A 21069-nucleotide genomic window follows, 5' to 3' on the forward strand; every position below is an offset into this window, starting at 1 on the left:
ATCTTACTTTACATAATTCTTTATAACTTATTTTTTAAATATGAGTTTTTTTCATGTAACTACATATTCTGTTTTTATGTAGGGTGCATGTTATACCATTGTAGGAAAAAGCCAATTTACTGAATATCCTACTGTTGTGCATTCAAGTTGTTTCTAATTTTTTACTATAATAAATGCTACATAAAACGCTTAAATATAAAAATTTCTTCACATGGAATAACTAACATTAAGACTTGTATGAGATCAATGTCACAAATTAGATGTGTCCCCAGTTAGTTACAGACAAGAGAGAACTAGTGATTATTTTTGCTGCAGGGGCCCTTAGTAGGTGGGAAGACTCTACAAAACTTCCTTAAAAATAAAACAAATGGGGTGTCTAATGTGGCAACAATCCTATTTATTCACTCACTTTCCAGTATTCTCTCAACAACATGTCTAAGGAGATCACTAGAAATTTAAGAAATATTAGAATACAAAAATATGATGGAGGGCCATTTCAGCCCATTTCTCCCCTACACAGAAAGTAGACCTTCCATCAGTCATCTGTAATTACTGTGAGAGGTACATGAGGAAATCTAATATAAGAGATTTATATATCTTCAGGGGATTTATATATGTTCAGAGGATTCCGATACTAAAAATGTAAATTCAAAAGTATGATCTGTCTGTTCATATAATTAAGGAGTGGTAAGGGAATTCCTCCTGGCAACCAGGATTACTCGAAGAATCTTTCTGTGAAAGAAAAGACACTATAGAAATTATTGCTTCTATTTTCAACTTCTACTGTAACATGGGACACATATTGTACTTCTCATAAGAAAAGGGCTTTCTGTAACTTGTTATTTTAAATATAGTTGATGTCCAATCTAGCCATTCTGGAGTGAGTGAAAAGATAGAAGCCATGCCATTTAATTTAAAAGTGAAAAAAACAAAAAGCACCAAAAGCAAAAATTTGAGCTTCCAGAATAAGGAAAGTGATACTGCTAAACACAGACAAAGCATGAAAGGTTTATCATATTTAAAAGTTGTAATTGGCTAGTGTATTATCCTGCCTTTGTTATTGTTCAAGAAGCATCCTATTAAGCAAAGCACTTTGGTAATATTAATTGTTCTCAGACTTCTTATATAATCTGATTACTAATTCAAATCAAGACTGTCTTCGGTAAGCTACTTCCCTTCCCTAGGCTATGAAAGCAAAAACAATACTGTGGTACTAAACACTTTGTGGTACTTTGGCCCGATGCAAAATAAATTCTATATCCTAATTCCTACCAAAAACAGTGATAATAGTAGTGCATTATTTAAAATATAATCCTTAGTAGTCATGGGACAAAGTAATAAAGTCCTCTTCCCACAAAACACCCTTTTGAAATATTTAAAATTTCAGTAAAAGAAGCGTCCCTTTCATCAAATACTTTTTGGAGTCTATTTTTGTATTATACCTTTTCAGTAACTCTGAATGCTGTATCTGTCTTACATAGAAGCAAGACTCAAGATTAAGAAAACATGGGAGGGGGACGCTTCAAGATGGCGGAGGAGTAAGACATGGAGATCACCTTCCTCCCCACAAATACATCAAAAATACATCTACAGGGACTTCCCTGGTGGTGCAGTGGTTAAGAATCCGCCTGCCAATGCAGGGGACATGGGTTCAAGCCCTGGTCTGGGGAGATCCCACATGCCGCGGAGCAACTAAGCCCATGCGCCACAACTACTGAGCCTGCACTCTAGAGCCCGCAAGCCACAACTACTGAGCCCATGTGCCACAGCTACTGAAGCCCGTGCACCTGGAGCCCATGCTCCACAACAAGAGAAACCATTGCAATGAGAAGCCTGTGCACTGCAACGAACAGTAGCCCCCACTGGCCGCAACTAGACAAAGCCTGCACGCAGCAACGAAGACCCAATGCAGCCAAAAATAAATAAATTAATTAATTAATTAAAGAAAATTACATCTACATGTGGAACAACTCCTACAGAACACCTACTGAATGTTGGCAGAAGACCTCAGACTTCCCATTGGCAAGAAAATCCCCATGTACCTCGGCAGGGCAACAGAAAAAATTTAAAAAAGACAAAAGAATAGGGACAGGACTTGCACCTCTGGGAGGGAGCTGTGAAGGAGGAAAAGTTTCCACACACAAGGAAGCCCCTTCACTGGTGGAGACAAGGGGTGGGGGGGGGAAGCTTCGGGGCCACGGAGGAGAGCGCAGCAACAGGGGTGCTGCAAAGGAGAGATTCCCGCACAGAGGATCGGTGCCGACCTGCATTCACCAGCCTGAGACACTTGTCTGCTCACCTGCCAGGGTGGGTGGGGGCTGGGAGCTGAGGCTCGGGCTTCAGAGGTCAGACCCTAGGGAGAGGACTGGGGTTGGCTGCGTGAACACAGCCTGAAGGGGGCTAGTGCGCCACAGCTAGCCGGGAGGGAGTCTGGGAAAAACTGGAATTGCCTAAGAGGCAAGAGACCATTGTTTCAGGGTGTGCGAGGAGAGGGGATCCTTCCCTGTCTGCCCACAGAAGGCAGAGCACCGCCTAAACGAGCTCCAGAGATGGGCATGAGCCACAGCTATCAGCTCGGACACCAGAGACGGGCATGAAATGCTAACGCTGCTGCTGCTGCAGCCACCAAGAATCCTGTGTGCAAGCACAGGTCACTATCCACACCACCCCACCACGACCACCACCACCACCACCCCCCGCCCTGGGAGCCTATGCAGCCCACGACTGCCAGAGTCCCATGATCCAGGGACAACTTCCCTGGGAGAACACATGGCGCACCTCAGGCTTTGCAATGTCACGCTGGCCTCTGCTGCTGCAGGCTTGCCCTGCATTCCAATTATAACTACCATACCCCTCTCTCCCCCTGGCCTGAGTTAGCCAGAGCCCCCTAATCAGCTGCTGCTTTAACCCCCTCCTGTTTGGGCAGGGAACAGATGCCTGAGGGCAACCTACATGCAGAGGTGGGGCCAAAACCAAAGCTGAACCCCAGGAGCTGTGTGAACAAAGAAGAGAAAGGGAAATCTCTCTGTGCAGCCTCAGGAGCAGCAGATTAAATCCCCACAATTAACGTGATGTACCCTGCATCTGTGGAATACCTGAATAGACAACGAATCATCCCAAAACTGAGGCGGTGGACTTCAGAAGAAACTGTAGACTTGGAGTTTGCTATCTGCGACTGATTTCCTTCTGATTTTTATGTTTATCTTAGTATAGTTTTTAGCACTTATTATCACTGGTGGATTTGTTTATTGGTTGCTCTCTTTTTATTTTTTGTAATTATTACTTTTTATTTTAATAAATTTCTAAAATTTATTATTGTTTTTTTCTTTTTTTCTCCCTTTTCTTCTGAGCCATGTGGCTGACAGGGTCTTGGTGCTACGGCTCAGTATCAGGCCTGAGCCCGAGGTGGGAGAGCTGACTTCAGGACACTGGACCACTAGAGACCTCCCAGCCCCACATAATATCAATCAGCGAGAGCTCTCTCAGAGATCGCCATCTTAACGCTAAGACCCAGCTCCACCCAACGGCCAGCAAGCAACAGTGCTGGATACCCAATGCCAAACAACTAGTAAGACAGGAACACAACCCCACCCATTAGCAGAGAGGCTGCCTAAAATCATACTAAGCTCAGAAACCCCAAAACACACCACTGGACGTGGCCCTGCTCCCCAGAAAGGCAAACCAGCCCCACCCACCAAAACACAGGAACCAGTCCCCTCCACCAGGAAGCCTACACAAGCCACTAAACCAACCTCATCCACTGGGGGCAGACTGCAAAAACAACGGGAGCTACGAACTTGCAGCCTGTGAAAAGGAGACCCCAAAACAGTAAGTTAAAGAAAATGAGAAGACAGAGAAATATGCAACAGATGAAGGAGCAAGGTAAAAAACTCACCAGACCAAACAAATGAAGAGGAAGTAGGCAGTCTACCTGAAAAAGAATTCAGAGTAATGATAGTAAAGATGATCCAAAATCTTGGAAATAGAATGGAGAAAACACAAGAAACATTTAACATGGACCTAGAAGAACTAAAGAGCAAACAAACAATGATGAACAACACAATGAAATGAAGAATTCTCTAGAAGGAATCAATAGCAGAATAACTGAGGCAGAAGAACAGATAAGTGACCTGGAAGATAAAATAGTGGAAATAACTACTGCAGAGCAGAATAAAGAAAAAAGAATGAAAACAATTGAGGACAGTCTCAGAGACCTCTGGGACATTAAATGCACCAACATCCGAATTATAGGGGTCCCAGAAGAAGAAGAGAAAAAGAAAGGGACTGAGAAAATATTTGAAGAGATTATAGTTGAAAACTTCCCTAACACGGGAAAGGAGGTAGTCAAGTCCAGGAAGTGCACAGAGTTCCATACAGAATAAATCCAAGGAGAAACACGCCAAGACACATATTAGTCAAACTATCAAAAATTAAATACAAAGAAAAAATATTAAAAGCAGCAAGGGAAAAGCAACAAATAACATTCAAGGGACTCCCCATAAGGTTAACAGCTGATCTTTCAGCAGAAACTCTGCAAGCCAGAAGGGAGTGGCAGGACATATTTAAAGTGATGAAAGGGAAAAACCTACAACCAAGATTACTCTACCCAGCAAGGATCTCATTCAGCTTCGACGGAGAACTTAAAACCTTTACAGACAAGCAAAAGCTAAGAGAATTCAGCACCACCAAACCAGCTTTACAACAAATGCTAAAGGAACTTCTCTAGGCAGGAAGCACAAGAGAAGGAAAAGATCTACAAAAACAAACCCAAAACAATTAAGAAAATGGTAATAGGAACATACATATCGATAATTATCTTAAATGTAAATGGATTAAATGCTCCAACCAAAAGACATAGACTGGCTGAATGGATACAAAAACAAGACCTGTATATATGCTGTCTACAAGAGACCCCCTTCAGACCTAGGGGCACATACAGACTGAAAGTGAGTGGATGGAAAAAGATATTCCATGCAAATGGAAATCAAAAGAAAGCTCAAGTAGCAATTCTCATATCAGATAAAATAGATTTTAAAATAAAGACTATTACAAGAGACAAAGAAGGACACTACATAATGATCAAGGAATCAATCCAAGAAGAAGATATAACAATTGTAAATATTTATGCACCCAACATAGGAGCACCTCAATGCAAATGCTAACAGCCATAAAAGGGGAAATCGACAGTAACTCAGTAACAGAAGGGAACTTTAACACTCCACTTTCACCAATGGACAGATCATCCAAAATGAAAATAAATAAGGAAACACAAGCTTTAAATGACACATTAAACAAGATGGACTTAATTGATATTTATAGGACATTCCATCCAAAGACAACAGAATACACTTTCTTCTCAAGTGCTCATGGAACATTCTCCAGGATAGATCATATCTTGTGTCACAAATCAAGACTTGGTAAATTTAAGAAAATTGAAATCATTTCAAGTATCTTTTCCGACTGCAATGCTATGAGATGAGATATCAATTACAGGAAAATAACTGTAAAAAATTCAAACATATGGAGGCTAAACAATACGCTACTAAATAACCAAGAGATCACTGAAGAAATCAAAGAGGAAATCAAAAAATACCTACAAACAAATGACAATGAAAACACGATGACCCAAAACCTATGAAATGCAGCAAAAGCAGTTCTAAGAGGGAAGTTTATAGCAATACAATCCTACCTCAAGAAACAAGAAAAATCTCAAACAACCTAACCTTACACCTAAAGCAATTAAAAAAAGAACAAAAAACCCCCCAACGTTAGCAGAAGGAAAGAAATCATAAAGATCACATCAGAAATAAATGAAAAAGAAATGAAGGAAATGATAGCAAAGATAAATAAAACCCAAAGCTGGTTCTTTCAGAAGATAAGCAAAATTGATAAAATTGATTAGCCAGACTTATCAAAAAAAAAAGGGAGAAGACTCAAAATCAACAGAATTAGAAATTAAAAAGAAGTAACACTGCAGAAAAACAAAGGATCATGAGAGATTACTGCAAGCAACTACATGCCAATAAAATGGACAACCTGGAAGAAATGGGCAAATTCTTAGAAAAGCACAACCTTCTGAGACTGAACCAGGACGGAACAGAAAATATAAACAAACCAATCACAAGCACTGAAATTGAAACTGATTAAAAATCTTGCGACAAACAGAAGCCCAGGATCAGATGGCTTCACAGGCGAATTCCATCAAACATTTAGAGAAGAGCTAACACCTATCCTTCTCACTCTTCCAAAATATAGCCGAGGAACACTCCCAAACTCATTCTACGAGGCCACCGTCACCCTGATACCAAAACCAGACAAAGATGTCACAAAAAATGAAAACTACAGGCCAATATCACTGACGAACATAGATGCAAAAATCCTCAATGAAATACTAGCAGACAGAATCCAACAGCACATTAAAAGGATCATACAAAAAAAAAAAAAAGGATCATACATCATGATCAAGTGGGGTTTATCCCAGGAATGCAAGGATTCTTCAATATATGCAAATCAATCAATGTGATACACCATATTAACAAACTGAAGAATAAAAACCATATGATCATCTCAACAGATGCAGAAAAAGCTTTTGACAAAATTCAACACCCATTTATGATAAAAACTCTCCAGAAAGTAGACACAGAGGGAACCTACCTCAACATGATAAAGGCCATATATGACAAACCCACAGCCAACATCATTCTCAGTGGTGAAAAACTGAAAGCATTTCCACTAAGATCAGGAACAATACAAGGTTGCCCATGCTCACCACTGTTATTGAACATAGTTTTGGAAGTTTTAGCCACAGCAGTTAGAGTAGAAAAAGAAATAAAAGGAATCCAAATCAGAAAAGAAGAAATAAAGCTGTCACTGTTTGCAGATGACATGATACTATACATAGAGAATCCTAAAGATGCTACCAGAAAACTACTAGAGCTAATCAATGAATTTGGTAAAGGTGCAGGACACAAAATTAATGCACAGAAATCTCTTGCATTCCTATAAACTAATGATGAAAAATCTGAAAGAGAAATTAAGGAAACACTCCCATTTACCACTGCAACAAAAAGAATAAAATACCTAGGAATAAACTTACCTAAGGAGACAAAAGACCTGTATGCAGAAAACTATAAGACACTGATGAAAGAAATTAAAGATGATACAAACAGCTGGAGAGATATACCATGTTCTTGGGGAAGAATCAACATTGTGAAAATGACTCTACTACCCAAAGCAATCTACAGATTCAATGCAATCCCTATCAAACTACCACGGGCATTTTTCACAGAACTAGAACAAAAAATTTCACAATTTGTATGGAAACACAAAAACCTCAAATAGCCAAAGTAATCTTAAGAAAAATGGAGTTGGAGGAATCAGGCTCCCTGACTTCAGACTATACTACAAAGCTACAGTAATCAAGACAGTATGGTAATGGCACAAAAACAGATATATAGATCAATGAAACAGGATAGAAAGTCCAGAGATAAACCCATGCACATATGATCACCTTATCTTTGATAAAGGAGGCAAGAATATACAATGGAGAAAAGACAGCCTCTTCAATAAGTGGTGCTGGGAAAACTGGACAACTACATGTAAAAGAATGAAATTAGAACACTTCCTAACACCACCCTCAAAAATAAACTCCAAATGGATTAAAGACCCAAATGTAAGGCCAGACACTATAAAACTCTTAGAGGAAGACATAGGAAGAACACTCCATGACATAAATCACAGCAAGATCCTTTTTGACCCACCTCCTAGAGAAATGGAAATAAAAATAAACAAATGGGACTTAAAAGCTTTTGCACAGCAAAGAAAACCATAAACAAGACGAAAAGACAACCCTCAGAGCGGGAGAAAATATTTGCAAACGAAGCAGCTGCATAGCACAGGGAGATCAGCTCGGTGCTTTATGACCACCTCGAGGGCTGGGATAGGGAGGGTGGGAGGGAGGGAGACGCAAGAGGGAAGAGATATGGGGATATATGTATACATATAGCTGATTCACTTTGTTATAAAGCAGAAACTAACATAACATTGTAAAGCAATTATACTCCAATAAAGACATTTCAAAAAAAAAGGAAAACATGGGGTGTAACACTGAAATAACCAAGTAATTCCCTGCTCCCTACATTCATCTGAAGTATATGGGAAAAAGCATATGTAGTCATAATGATGATTTCACAAGTCAGCTAGTCATCGTTAACGCACTCTAAAGACAACTGTGCTCTAATTTGTTTTTGGCATTTTTTTTTTAATGTCCTAGACACAAGTGATATGTTTAAATTTTTTTTACAAATGTAGGTAATCAAATCATTGGCTTCACACAGACAACAGCTCACACCTCCACCCAACCACCACTATCACAGCAATTAAATAGGACAGATTGGGAGACTGAAGTTGAGTTTAAACCACCACCACAAGTAAAAATAAAATCACACTTAACACTCATTTTAGGAGATGAAAAGTTTACTTAGAAATTGCAAACATTTAGCAAAGACAAGACATAAACACTATTTTCCATATTCTACAGAAATACAATAATTTATAGCTGGCTTGGTACATGGTCACATGATAAAAACAAATATAATGGAAAAAGAAAGGTTCATTCTACTTTTCTGCCACTTATTACAACTTAAGAAGTGTACCAGTAAGTACTGGAGGACAGCTGCATAGGCAGATTAGAATCTGAGGGCTGTTTGTTAATACAAATTATTGTATTATAACAATAATATAAAAACAAAATAGGTACAGATATACAATTAACATGCAATTTAAGCTATTATTTTGAAGAAACAGGACAGAATTTAGTGAACACATTGAAAAATGTGTTGTTAATAACATGTTGTTATAATCAGCATATCATGGTATTTTACATGCATGGAAATCCTTCCTTCTTAAATAATGCTTGGCAAATTGAAACTGGTTGACCCTACTTCTAGAGAAAATTTAAAATGAAGACAAAGAAAAAAATGAGTGGACAATTCTGTTCAATGCTTTTCTAAGTATACTAAATAATTTTTGAAGTACCATAATTTCATGCCTACCTCACCATCTCCAATTTAAAGTAAAGCCATACTTTGTATTCTATGAATCTACACTGTCCAGTATAGCAGCCCTCATCCACAAGTGGCTTTCTGAGTATTTGAAATGTAGCTAGTCAGAATTGAGATGCACATGAGTGCAAAACACATGCTGAATTTTGAGGACTTACTAGGGAGAAAAAAGAAGGTAAAACACCTCTATTTTGTATATTGATTACATACCTAAAAGATAATATATTTAATATATTGGGTTAATTAAAATATATTATTAAAGTTAATTTTATGTATTTCTTTTTTTAATGTGGCTACTAGAGAATTTTAAATTACACATGTGGCTCACATTTATTTCTACTGGATAGCACTGATACAGATGGTCTGTAGTCATTACATCAGCCTTAGCACTTAGCATTCACACTTAAAGCGCTCTGGAGTACTAACTCTCAGAACACCGTAAGCACACTCTGTATGTACGTTATTGCAAAATTTATTTTTATCCCTCTGCAATTACACATTTTAAGTGTAAAAAGAATTCACAAAATATTTAATCCTTAAAAAACGTCAACTAGAATATGGTTAGAGCTAAAGGAAATTCAATGCAGACTGTTATATTGGGGGAAAATAGTTTAAGAGTGAAGACAATTAGTATCTTCAGTAAAATAAGTTAGCCAAACTTATCTTTAATGCCCAGGATCTGACCCTGCACCACAGATCATACATGTAACTTGTCCATTTAACCATAACCTACAAGAAAATCTTAAAACAACACTGACTGCAACCTACTTAATTACTCCATTTTTCTGGAGAATCTTCAAGCAATATAAAATTAACACACATAATGAATTCTAATAGCAGAATATAGTATCTAAGAACTATCCCTTAAAGTCCCTCAGTGTTAAAGTAAGGAACTACCTAGTGTCCAAGAGACTTGGATTGAAAAAATGTTTTTTAGAAGCTATTAAAAAAAAAAGATCATTGCTCTTTTATCATTTTCTTCCCCTCCTCCTTTTTTAGTTTTTTTGTGGTAGAGGATATAAATATTTGGTATATTCATAATACCTCATCTTTTATTTTGTCCAACTCAAAAACAAGTTAACCTAGTACATACTCCATTATTTTCCTAGGAACAACAAGCACGAAAATACAATACCGACAGTGGTCACCTCAGTCAGAAGCCTGCGTCATAGCCATGCATCAAGAACCTCGCCAGGAGGCAATCCCTAAATATGCTTGTGCTGCACACACTGCTTCTCACAGCTCAGGTTGGAATGCTTGTTTTTAAACTGTTTAAATCTGTTTGCATTAGGTAAAGTCTGTCAAAAATGTTCTGAAAGCCACAAATTAATAGACTCTGAAACTACTATATTATTCATAAAAATTTCTTCTTCATTTTGAACATGTTCTCAAAAAACAAGTAGAAGTTATTTAATATAACTTCATACCTTACCATGACTACTTTTAAGACACTGGAAAGTAACCAAGATTTAGGGAGAAATAAACAGTACCTATACTAGATAATACTAGATATACCAACATAGAAATTGATTGCAGAAGACTACAGCAGTTTTCTCTAGAGTTCAGCAGCCTATTAAGACATTTAATCACATTTATGAATGTGCCTTGCACAAAGAGATACTACTTAAACTTTTCACATCTCCTGTCTTCAGACCATTTCTACATAAACAGTATTTTTATTACACGTTACTAACTCCAACCTAAATAAGCCTAATAATTCATGTCAAATGAGAAAAATTTTCAGTTTCAAACATATATTACTCTAAAAATATACTCCTCAATGAAAAGATGACAACAGTCTCCTTTCTGAAAGCTGTTACTTTGATGTTAGATCAATAATCAACTAAATACTTATTGAGCACCTACTATGATTGCAGTCAGCCTATACTCATTTTTCAACCAACAAGAAAAAAAATATCTGCTCCAAATGCAAAATGACATTTGTGAGGGAGGATAACATATTAGCATTTCTAACAGAATGCTGTATGAGTCAATATCTGGACATGTGAAATTGTTCATCCCTACGACACTGAAAAACCTCAAATTTATTACTGATCACTTTATAAAGATAAATAAACATTTGAAGTATGCTGCATAGTACTTTGAGGAAAGTGACTGCCATACATAAAATTAAGGCTGATTCCCTAAAGGTATGGAAGAAAAGTCAAAATGTCATGGTTCGTAAGCAACCAAAGACTTACTATAAACAGTTTACAGCAATATCAGGTTAATTCAAGCAAATGGGCACTTGTGTTAGGTTTCCAACTTTGCTTGAGGGGGCTGGTCTAATAAAGAAAACTGCTTTTAAACAGGAGCACTTCAAGCAAGTATGAAAATAAAAGTCCTTTGGATAAAATTCTTTGTAAAACCAGTATATAAGTTGAAATTCCAAATCTCATTTAAATATATATACATATATGTGAATACACACACATATGTATGCCTTAAAAGTATCTAAATTGCACTTACAATGCTGTACAGCTGTATATCTTTGCCTTGTATGTTTGAACCTGATTATTGTATCTTAAGCACAATACTGTATTTCTCCTGGAGCTAAGAATGTGGACAATGATGATAAGACAGAGATACATAAGCTAGTTTTAACTTTCTAGACCTGTTGAATTCCTACAAGGTGCAAGGCATTATGCAACATACTGAACATGTACAAGATCTGACACAAAGCACTCTTTCAGGGAAACTGAAGTTTTAAGAAGGAAAAGAGTTGTCAGTTTGAAAACCAACAGTAATCACTTTCTCAATAGAATTTCTAAAAACTGAGATTGATGTCAACTAAAGCACTCCTACCTCTGCAAAACATGGAAAATAATGCAATACAGAAGTCATTTCCGTAGAAGACACGTTTAAGAGAACATTCATAATAGAACCATAGGGATTGAAGCAGTGAGATGAACAATGAGGCAGTCACAGAGCTAACTGCACTGGTAGTAGTTTATAAAAAATACTATCTATACTAAAATTTTAAGAGCTAGTAATATACTTAGCATATTTTTGCCTTTTTTTGGCCACTGAATATAAAATTTTGTCCTAAATTTACTAAATCTTCTACACCCTGAGAAATAATAACAGATTAATAAAAGAAATGCCAGGGTTAGCTTTGTGGACCATATTATTGTCCAGAAAGCACAAGCTATATATAGCTAATATTCTTGGAAGCACAAGATTTCATCAGCAGAGTAAGCTGCTGCTCTCTATTTTTTTTTTTTTTTCTTTTTTTAAGTGAAGAGTTGGTTTTACAGTGTTAACATGGCCTAGTGAGAATACAGAAGTCAAAGTTGGGAGCCTGAAGTCCCTACCTCCCAGCTCCACAACTGACACAACAGTTTTCTGTTTCCACTATGAACATGACCTATTGCTGTCCGTTAGGAATACATTATTCGACAGTTCTCTGAAAAGCACTTTGGAATCTTAAGCTATATATTTTAATGAAATTACAATTAACAATTATTTGCTATCTGGAAATATGGAACTCCTATCCCTCCCCTCTCCATACCCAAATACATAAAAAGCCACATTTTAAATTTCATCTCAGTATTTGCCTCTTTTCCTCCAATATTTGAAAAGATTAAGGTTCCATTTTTCCCCGCAACTCAACTATCTTACGTAGGCCTAAATTTGGGATGGAGTTCTTAAATGTCCTTAAGATGAGGCAAAGGATTCATTTAGGACAACTGTATGGCATTTCTTTTAGGGCAGAGTGCCACTGTTTTCCTTTAAACATGGGCTGCACAGGGTTTTTGGCTGATCTTTATGCATATGCCGTCCTCTAAATGTGAGGCCTCCAACCCCAAAAACATTAGTTGTCACTGAGAAAGAACTAATTCTTCCTGGTAGGATGCTTAAAAATGATAACTAATGACACGCAAACCAAAGCATCCTTCTTGTTCTTATCAATAACTCACTTAAGGATAAAATATTCCATTGGGCCATGCCTAGCAATTGGAATAAATAAAATGAGTTAATCAACTGTTTAATAAAATTTTCATCCTTTGTTTTCTACCTAAATGTTAGACTTAAATATAATCTTGTTCCCCCAAAAAGTAAGAAAGGCACTCGAATGAACACAGTATATACAGTTATTTTTTAAAAGACACTGTGTGATGGTAAGGAGAATTCAGAGGGTTGATTTTTCCTGCTCACTGCCTTTATAACACTGAATTTGCCTATGCTTTCCTGTGCCTCCATGAACTTCTCTAATAAAAAGGAGCACATTACAGAGTATACTCAAGTATAGGGAGGTGGCAGCACGTAAAGTGCTAGGGTTTGCACAGTTCTATTTGAGAAATTTACTTAGAAGACAAAAAGTTCAGTTGTTACAATGCTGCTCAAATTTTCTAGCATACTTTAGATATTTTAAAGTTTTAAAATATAATTTTCTAGTAACAAAATAACTAAGCTCACAAAAGCTTTTTGCAAAAACAAAAGTGTTTTCTTACTTCCTTTGATAAACTAAGTATTTAACATCTTCTGTAATACAGGGGAAATAAGGTAGAAATTAGATTGCTGCATAGCAAGTGGTAGTTGCATTCCTAAATTATATTTAGCCCTCATGTCAGATACCATCTTGTGCTATTAAGAGAAAAATACTAGGCTGACAATTTGTTCTCAAAAATATTAAAAGTTTTTACACACATGTATGTATGTGTCTAAACAAGCATGAATTCACATGACCTGAATATATCTAAATGACACAGCCTACCACCATATATGCTTTCCTACAAAATGCCACATAAAAATCCAAGAACTTTTGTTTGCACATCTTGTGTTACATAAGCCCTTATCTGAAGACTTAAGTGGCTTTGAGTGACTTCCTGTATATTTAATCCGATAAATAACGAAGCCTTTAATTTAAATTAGAATTGTACCATAGGAGTAAGAGATATGACTCAAAAGTCTGGGCCCAGGGTTTTCAAAGAGGTAATAAAATGCTAAAACCTAGAAAAGAAAGGGTTCTGAGTCTAAAATGACTACTCATGCACAGATACAGATCAACACGTCTTTGAAATCAGTTTCCTCAGATACTCCAAGAGTGGCTATGGCTCTATGGGCAAGATCTGTCCTCCAACATCATAAGTGAGTAGAAAGTAGTGTTCTTGCAAATGGTCTTCATTTTTCTATGAATTTTTAATATATATTATAGTACAGTTATTTGATATTATACAGCTGCATTTCTTGGCTGGGATTTAACAAGCATAAACAAAGTAGTTTAATGAAGGAAAAAAAATCTAAATTAACTTATTCTATATGCAATAGCTCCCCTTAAGTATCATGAAGGCAGAGTACATCATTCATTCACAATCCATTGCTCTATTCCATCAATTTCTCAATCATAACTCACTCTATGCATCACTCATGATCGATCTTTCTCATCTTCAGTTAATCATTCATAAATTTAATAAATATTTAATGAGTCCTTACAATGTGCAAGGCACACAGAATCTGGGAACACGTTACCAAAATAGGTACACTTAAAAAAAAAAAAAAAAAAGTCAGGTTGGGGAGGGGTAGTGGTAGAGATATTTACAGATCTTATTGCTTTTTTGCTTGTCAGTAGTATTCTTGATCCACAGGATGGCCTACAATTCTTCCAGTGAAAGATGGATGAAATTTGTGTCAACCTAAATCATCTTTTCCTTTAACGACATATTTATAGAAAAATAAGTGAAGACTAATGAGTCCCTAAAAATAGACACATCCTTTCCACTGCATGAGCTCATTCAGTCCAAGAGATAATATCATGCTACAGCTAGTGAGTTTAGATGTCAACCATTTAGGGAAAAAATACAACCATCAGGGAAATACTAGGTTTTTCAGTGAATGAACACTTGAAAACTGCAAATTTTAGAAATAAAGCAGCACACAAAAGTCAGATATAAACAGTATCCTTTGGATATCTGTATTTTTACTCCCTACTTAAAGCTATTAGGAAGACAGGACACCAAGATATATTAAAGGACTGCGTGGCTTCACGTAAGGGTGGCTTAAGAGACTTAAAACACATGAAAGCAGTTAACATCAAAGAAGGGCAAGAGACTCTGTGGAAGGTATAAAAAGATGTGGAGCATTATTAAATTTAGCTGATGTTTCACAGAGGATTGTCTGTATTCATGTCTCGACACTCTCACATCAAAGCATAAGAAGCCCTACTACTTGGGATACTTAAAATGATGCTTGGAAGAACAGTAATACTGAGTGAGGCCAGAATTTGGCAACATATATTAGTGGAATGTGCTGAATCTTCCATGTCATCTGTGTGTAGTCTGCCCCCCAATGCCCACAGGTGCTAAAAATCATAAATTAATAGTTTTATCCATAGAGGTCTAGGTAGACCTTGAGGTATTTGAATCAAAATATGCTTTGTCCACAAAGGGTCATAGAATTATGCTCATAATGCCAATCATTTTCTCACCTAAATACTACAAAAAGCTAAAAAAGGGTAATTTTTGCCCTGAGAGAGAAGGGCAGGCAGCTTCTGTCTACAAGGACCAGTCCTGACAATTTTTCTGGTGTTCTTAAGTCTCACTCAACAGTTTGCCACTCAACAAAATCATGACGTACAAGTAAAGGACCTATTATTTTCCCTTAAAGGAATGCTCCTCACTCAAGTCCAGAGTCTCCGTAACAGTGGTATAGGAGAGGTCTGCTTTTCCCTACATCTGTCTTCTCACCCTACAGGTGACCTAGCATATAAAGAGGAAAACAGGCAAAGCATAGTGGTCACACTTGTTTCTGCCACTATTACATTTCAAACACACACAGGATAATAGACAACTTCCATCATTAGGGGAACTTTTAGACGGGCAGTTCATATTCATATTTTGTGTGTGTGTGTGTGTGTGTATGTGTGTGTGTGTTTAATGGGGTATGGAATTAACTGGAAACAGAGAGGAGAATATGTTTAGTACACATCTATGAAATACAACAGATAAGGAAAAATATACAAAAGTGGAGATGACAAAAAAATGGATTGGGAAAATAAAGAGAAAGGTGTGTGGAAAGAAGAAATGCAAAGCATTCTTTCATACTAAGACATTAGACATTACCTGGCACTTTCCCCACACCTGCCTCCCCCTCACCTGCCTGAAAAACCCAGCCCTTATTATTGAAAAGATAAGATACAGCTAAAAGGTGGATACTTTGGTACCTTGTCCCTGATAAATTTAGTATCAAAGTTTTTAAATTGTTTTATTTTTTAAAATAAAGACTGAAGAACTAACCTTCAAAACTATTCATCCCCCCTGGCTTTTGCCAGTAAACTTTTAATAATCACTTCACAAAAACTTTATAGTTTATCCAGTGTATCCTTAATAACTTAAATTTTAAAAAGGAAGATTTTTGATGGACACATTTCTATGCATAAGCCTCCCATTTTTCATGGTGAATTTGGAGGAAAATAAGTAGTAATAACTAAAAACTGCATTCTAGGTTTTTTTGAAATTCATTTTAATTGAGGTAAAAACAACCTATCAAAGCTAGTAGTAAAAATAATTTCCCACTACAATTACATAAACTCTTAAAATTAGTTTTTTAAAAAATAACCATTTTTAAAATGGACTATATTGGAAGCATGTTGTTCATATAAATTCCAATACTTCTGACTTTGGTTATGTTGGTCTATGACTTGAGTAGAACATACTAGAGAAAGAGAAATGGTGTGTATTTTCACACATCCATCCATCTGGCCATTTGATTCTCAAAACAACAATTAGATCAAGCAATTTTGAATTTGTATTGTTCTTAAGCTAAACTACAACATACATTTTTAATTAAAAAAAAAAAAACAAACTAGCCTATGCAGCAACCACACTGAGGTGGGTTGAGGTGTGTGTGAACCAATCTGGAGAACCAAAAGAGAAAAGCCTCAAGTATAGGAATATAAAGGATGAGAAGTTTAAAAGAAAAAAATTAAGACTCACTGTTCAGCAGGAAGGAACTACACAATTATTTTATCCCCAAAGGAATGCCAGTTCTTAACAAAATAAATAAAATGAAAGGTTTACTATGGACTTTTAACCTAAAGATGAAGCACATATAGTTAGACAATAATAGCAAACAGTTCATGCAACTATGTAAGTAAGAAAGGAAAGCAATATTGCACTAAAAGGGGAACCTTGCAGGACTAATCCACCTCTTTCATTGACTCAATGTAACCAGCCATTTCCTGTATGCATTGGCAAACCTGGCCTGCTCCACGTTCCGGCAGGTGGACAATACTTGATCGATGAACCTGTGCTCCATTTCCAGGCCCAGGGAGTCTGGAGCAGGGGTCCGCTTCAGGCGTTTGGTTTCCTGGGAATAGCCTTGCTTGCTAGAGTCACTGAGTCCATCCACCTCCATTGCCTGAGATGTGTGTGGTCCTGCTGGGATGAGGTGCAAGTCACTCAAAGTCCCCCCTGGGCTGTCTGCAGGTGACAACTGGACCACGCTGTGAGGAAACCTACCATTTAAGTGATGCTGAAGGTAGAAAACATGCCGCCTGTGAAAAAGGAGGGGAAGGAAGAGAATAGAAAAAGAAAAGTCACATCACAAAGTCAAGCTTTTCAGAAAAAACAAAAAAGTTGATAATTTTAAAACATACAGTACTCAGTTCAGTGCCCCCTTCGTAACCCAGAGCTATCTGGGGGAAGGAGGAAGAATAGTTAAGATGTAGTCTCTGGGTATTTGGACAGAGCCTCACAAACCCAGATTACTGGTTTGTGAGAAAGAATACTACCCCGAAGGTGTTTAAAAAACATTGACTGAGATGATGACAATCACTTGGAATTATTACACCTTGTTACTATAATATGAAACTAGAAATGGGTCTTAGCTCAATCTCTGCTATAAATTAAAATATAAAACAAAACCAAAAATTAACCTCATTGATATCCTAAAAGACAAGTGATTTTCAGAAACAAGAGAATTAAATAGCTCCTCTAGAGGCTTAGTGTATGGCCTCTAGCCAATACTTTCTTTAATAAGAACAGAACTGCTGTGGTTGGACTTATTATCTTAGAAACCCTCTGAATTCTCCCCTAAATCCAGCACTATAGTCTTATTAAACACCAACATGCAGTAGGGATGTGCTGGGCTCTGAGAAAAGTATGTTAAAAGACACAGTTCCTGTTCTTCCTCTAAGGAGAGTTCTCCTGCCCTTAGAATCATCTGGAGTTATTTGTTAAAAATGAAGATCCATGTGCCTAATTTCCAAAAATTGTGACTCAAAGGGGTGCACATCTCTGTACGAAATAAGGTAAACTACCTTAGGTAGTTTCTAGGTTGTTATACCTCATCATTCATACTAACAACTCTAAGCCCTTAAAAGAGAATTCTATTCATTTTCCCAGCTTATTTGGGGGCAGACAAAGGAGCATATAACACCCATTTTACAGAGGACAAATCTTAAAAGGGCTGGCAAGCTGCTTGAGGGCACTGAATCAGTAGAAAACTAATATAATTCATTCCTGTAATATACAGGTCATCCCAACTGTCTCTTCTCCCCACTCCAAACTCCAATTAATCTTCATATAAACAAAGAAAGTTTCTGTTCTAATGATCTAGCTCTCTCTCAAACACAAATATAATTTTTAATATTCTTTGAGTCTTGCTATTAATGTGTCTAAATATAAAACAGCAATAAAAAATCTGTAACAGCAAAACATGCAAGTCAAGATCTATCTTCTCTCCTAAAAATGTAGAATAAAAATGTTTTGTTTTTAAGGGAAAAAGAAAATTCTGTATTTATGAAGATGCCAAAGAGAGGGATTGTCTTCCATCTTCTAATATATCTTCCAAATATATTTAGACTGGAAAAAGGGAACAAATCACATTTAACTTAAAAAATACACAAATATTTAAAATGCCTACCTCCTGCCTAACACAGGCAACTCTTTTGTCTACAAACAGAATCCTGTAACTTGAAGTAAAATCTGTAGATATAATGCCAGAGATGCCTCCCACTAAATGATAATCCAAAATAAATCAATCGGGGGTTCCCATACCTGGATTTCATTTCAACATGAAAAGTACTGTCAAAGGTTCTTAAAACTCAAGTTATGAGGTTGCTAACCCTCTTTCACTCCTTCCTAATAATCCTGATTCACTCCCAAAGTACATTTTACTTTAAAAAAGCAAAAAGTGTCAGGAGATTATACTTAAGGTAAATTAATCTGCAGGCCATCACGGTTGGGAAGAACAATAAAAATGCGTAACTATTCTCAGGGTCTAATCAATGGTCTCAGCCCTGACTGTGCATCAGATTTACCCGTTAGGGTTTTTTCTTTGTATTTTAAAAAACAGATGGCAGCACTCCATCCCAGATATGCTAAGTATCAGGATCTCCAAGGAGGGAGTCCAGAAACTTTCTTTAGTTTGAAAGTAACACACCTTATTCTGTGGCGCAGTCAAGGATGAACACCACCATCTTGAGCCGTTGGCAAAGATCTGCATGAGGAACTTCATATTGATCATGACCATGAGGAGAAGTATATGGTAACACAAACTCCTCTGAAGCACTCAGGCAAAGTTCCACAATCAGATTACCATATTTACCCAAGTAGGCACGAGTCAGATGTAAGACCTTCTGTAGCTCTCATAAGGACACACACAGTTTTATGCAGGAAATAGATCTTCCCTTCTCTTACCTATGACACCAAAGGGTTTCATGTCCTGGGTAGGAATCAATAAGATCAGTGCTGAATTCAACTTCTTCTTCTAGAAGATGGGGAAGATTTATCCTTGATTCCTCTGCTGAAGCCACTGCTTCTTCATCTTTTGGAAGAACTATAGCTGGCTCACTTCTCAAGGTATTTTGCTCCAATATAGAACCATCTGTCACAGTTTGGCTAACCAAAGACTTTAATAAAAACTGGCGGTAGTGAAATCCACTGTGGTCTGAAACATGCAGGGATGCCCAGTGTTTAGTGGAAGATAGTTCATCAAGAAGAATCTTGTAGGAAGAAAAAAGGGAAGTGAAATGAGGAATTGCCAGAGGTTTTACTTTCTCCATTAATGCTTTGGATTTCTCTTTTGATTCATTTCTTGTTTTGACAACGCCATTCCTACCAATATTTTGTATATAATGTCCAACACAGTGTTGTCATTTAGTGGAAGCCTGCACTTAGCAGAAGCTCAGTAAATTCTAATTTTCCCTTTCTTTTATAAAGTAATTGATTTTTTTTTTTTTTTTTTTTTTACTACCGCAGAATTTAAGGACCTTTCCCTAGACTTTGATCAATCACATTCTGATTGGCACACACATAGAAAAGCCAGATTCTAAAATAATGATAGACATTTGGGTGTTCATTTTCAAGTAATGCTTATATTGAAGGGAAAATATAAATTCAGAGATCACTTTGATGGAAACTTTCTTTTGCATTTAATGAATCTGTATTATACCTAACTTATTTGAACTTATTTGTTCAACAACAGACTCAATGTAATTATTTCTTCTTCACTGTAAGTGTCATCAGGGCAGAGACCATGTCTGTTTTGTTCACTACTTAATTCTAAGGGCTTACTACAAAAACATGATGCAAGAACAACAGGAATTTTCAAGTGCTCGTGACTTTCACTATCTGTCTCAAACTTACTTAACATCAATGATAAATGGCTTTTTTAAGTAGGTAAGACAAAATTGAGCAGTGAATTCTTTAAATCTGCAAACTAAAGAATTTCAAATGGAATGATAAAAAGAAAAGCAGCATTTATGAAAAAATAAGAGTGGGATTGCTGGATCATATGGTAGTTCTATTTTTAGTTCCTTGAGGAACCTCCATACTGTTTTCCATAGTGTCTGCACCAATTTACATCCCCACCAACAGCATACTAGGGTTCCCTTTTTCCTACATCCTTGCCAACATTTGTTATTTTTGATGATAAGCTTTTTGATGACAGCCACTCTGAGAGGAGTGAGGTGGTTTTGATTTGCCTATCTCTGATGATTGTAATTTCAAAACATTTTCATCATCGCCAAAACAACCCCTATTCCTATTAAGAGTCCTCTAATTCC

The 21069-nt window shown here is 36.8% G+C and overlaps 2 protein-coding genes across 5 annotated transcripts in view; one reads left to right on the forward strand and one right to left on the reverse strand.

Annotated features, from left to right (window-relative positions):
- Positions 1–7207, forward strand: part of LOC309634100 (uncharacterized protein) — a 37594-nt gene extending 30387 nt beyond the window's left edge. The window contains exon 4 of the mRNA XM_082403700.1: positions 1482–7207. Within this exon, the coding sequence (XP_082259826.1) occupies positions 1482–1696 (215 nt within the window). The 3' untranslated portion in view covers positions 1697–7207. The remainder of the gene's footprint in view (positions 1–1481) is intronic.
- Positions 7208–8457: 1250 nt separating this feature from the next.
- Positions 8458–21069, reverse strand: part of PTAR1 (protein prenyltransferase alpha subunit repeat containing 1) — a 47408-nt gene continuing 34796 nt past the window's right edge. For 3 of the 4 annotated variants that reach the window (XM_082403686.1, XM_082403685.1, XM_082403688.1), the window contains 2 exons: positions 19703–20007; positions 8458–17556 (listed from right to left, as the gene is read on the reverse strand). In XM_082403686.1, coding sequence (XP_082259812.1) covers positions 17214–17556; positions 19703–20007 — 648 coding nt within the window. In that variant the 3' untranslated portion in view covers positions 8458–17213. The remainder of the gene's footprint in view (positions 17557–19702; positions 20008–21069) is intronic. The other variant, XM_082403687.1, reaches the window with a different exon arrangement.

This window comes from Balaenoptera borealis, assembly GCF_965194805.1.
Source record: "Balaenoptera borealis genome assembly, chromosome: 8".
In the NCBI taxonomy this organism is placed as follows: Eukaryota; Metazoa; Chordata; class Mammalia; order Artiodactyla; family Balaenopteridae; genus Balaenoptera; species Balaenoptera borealis.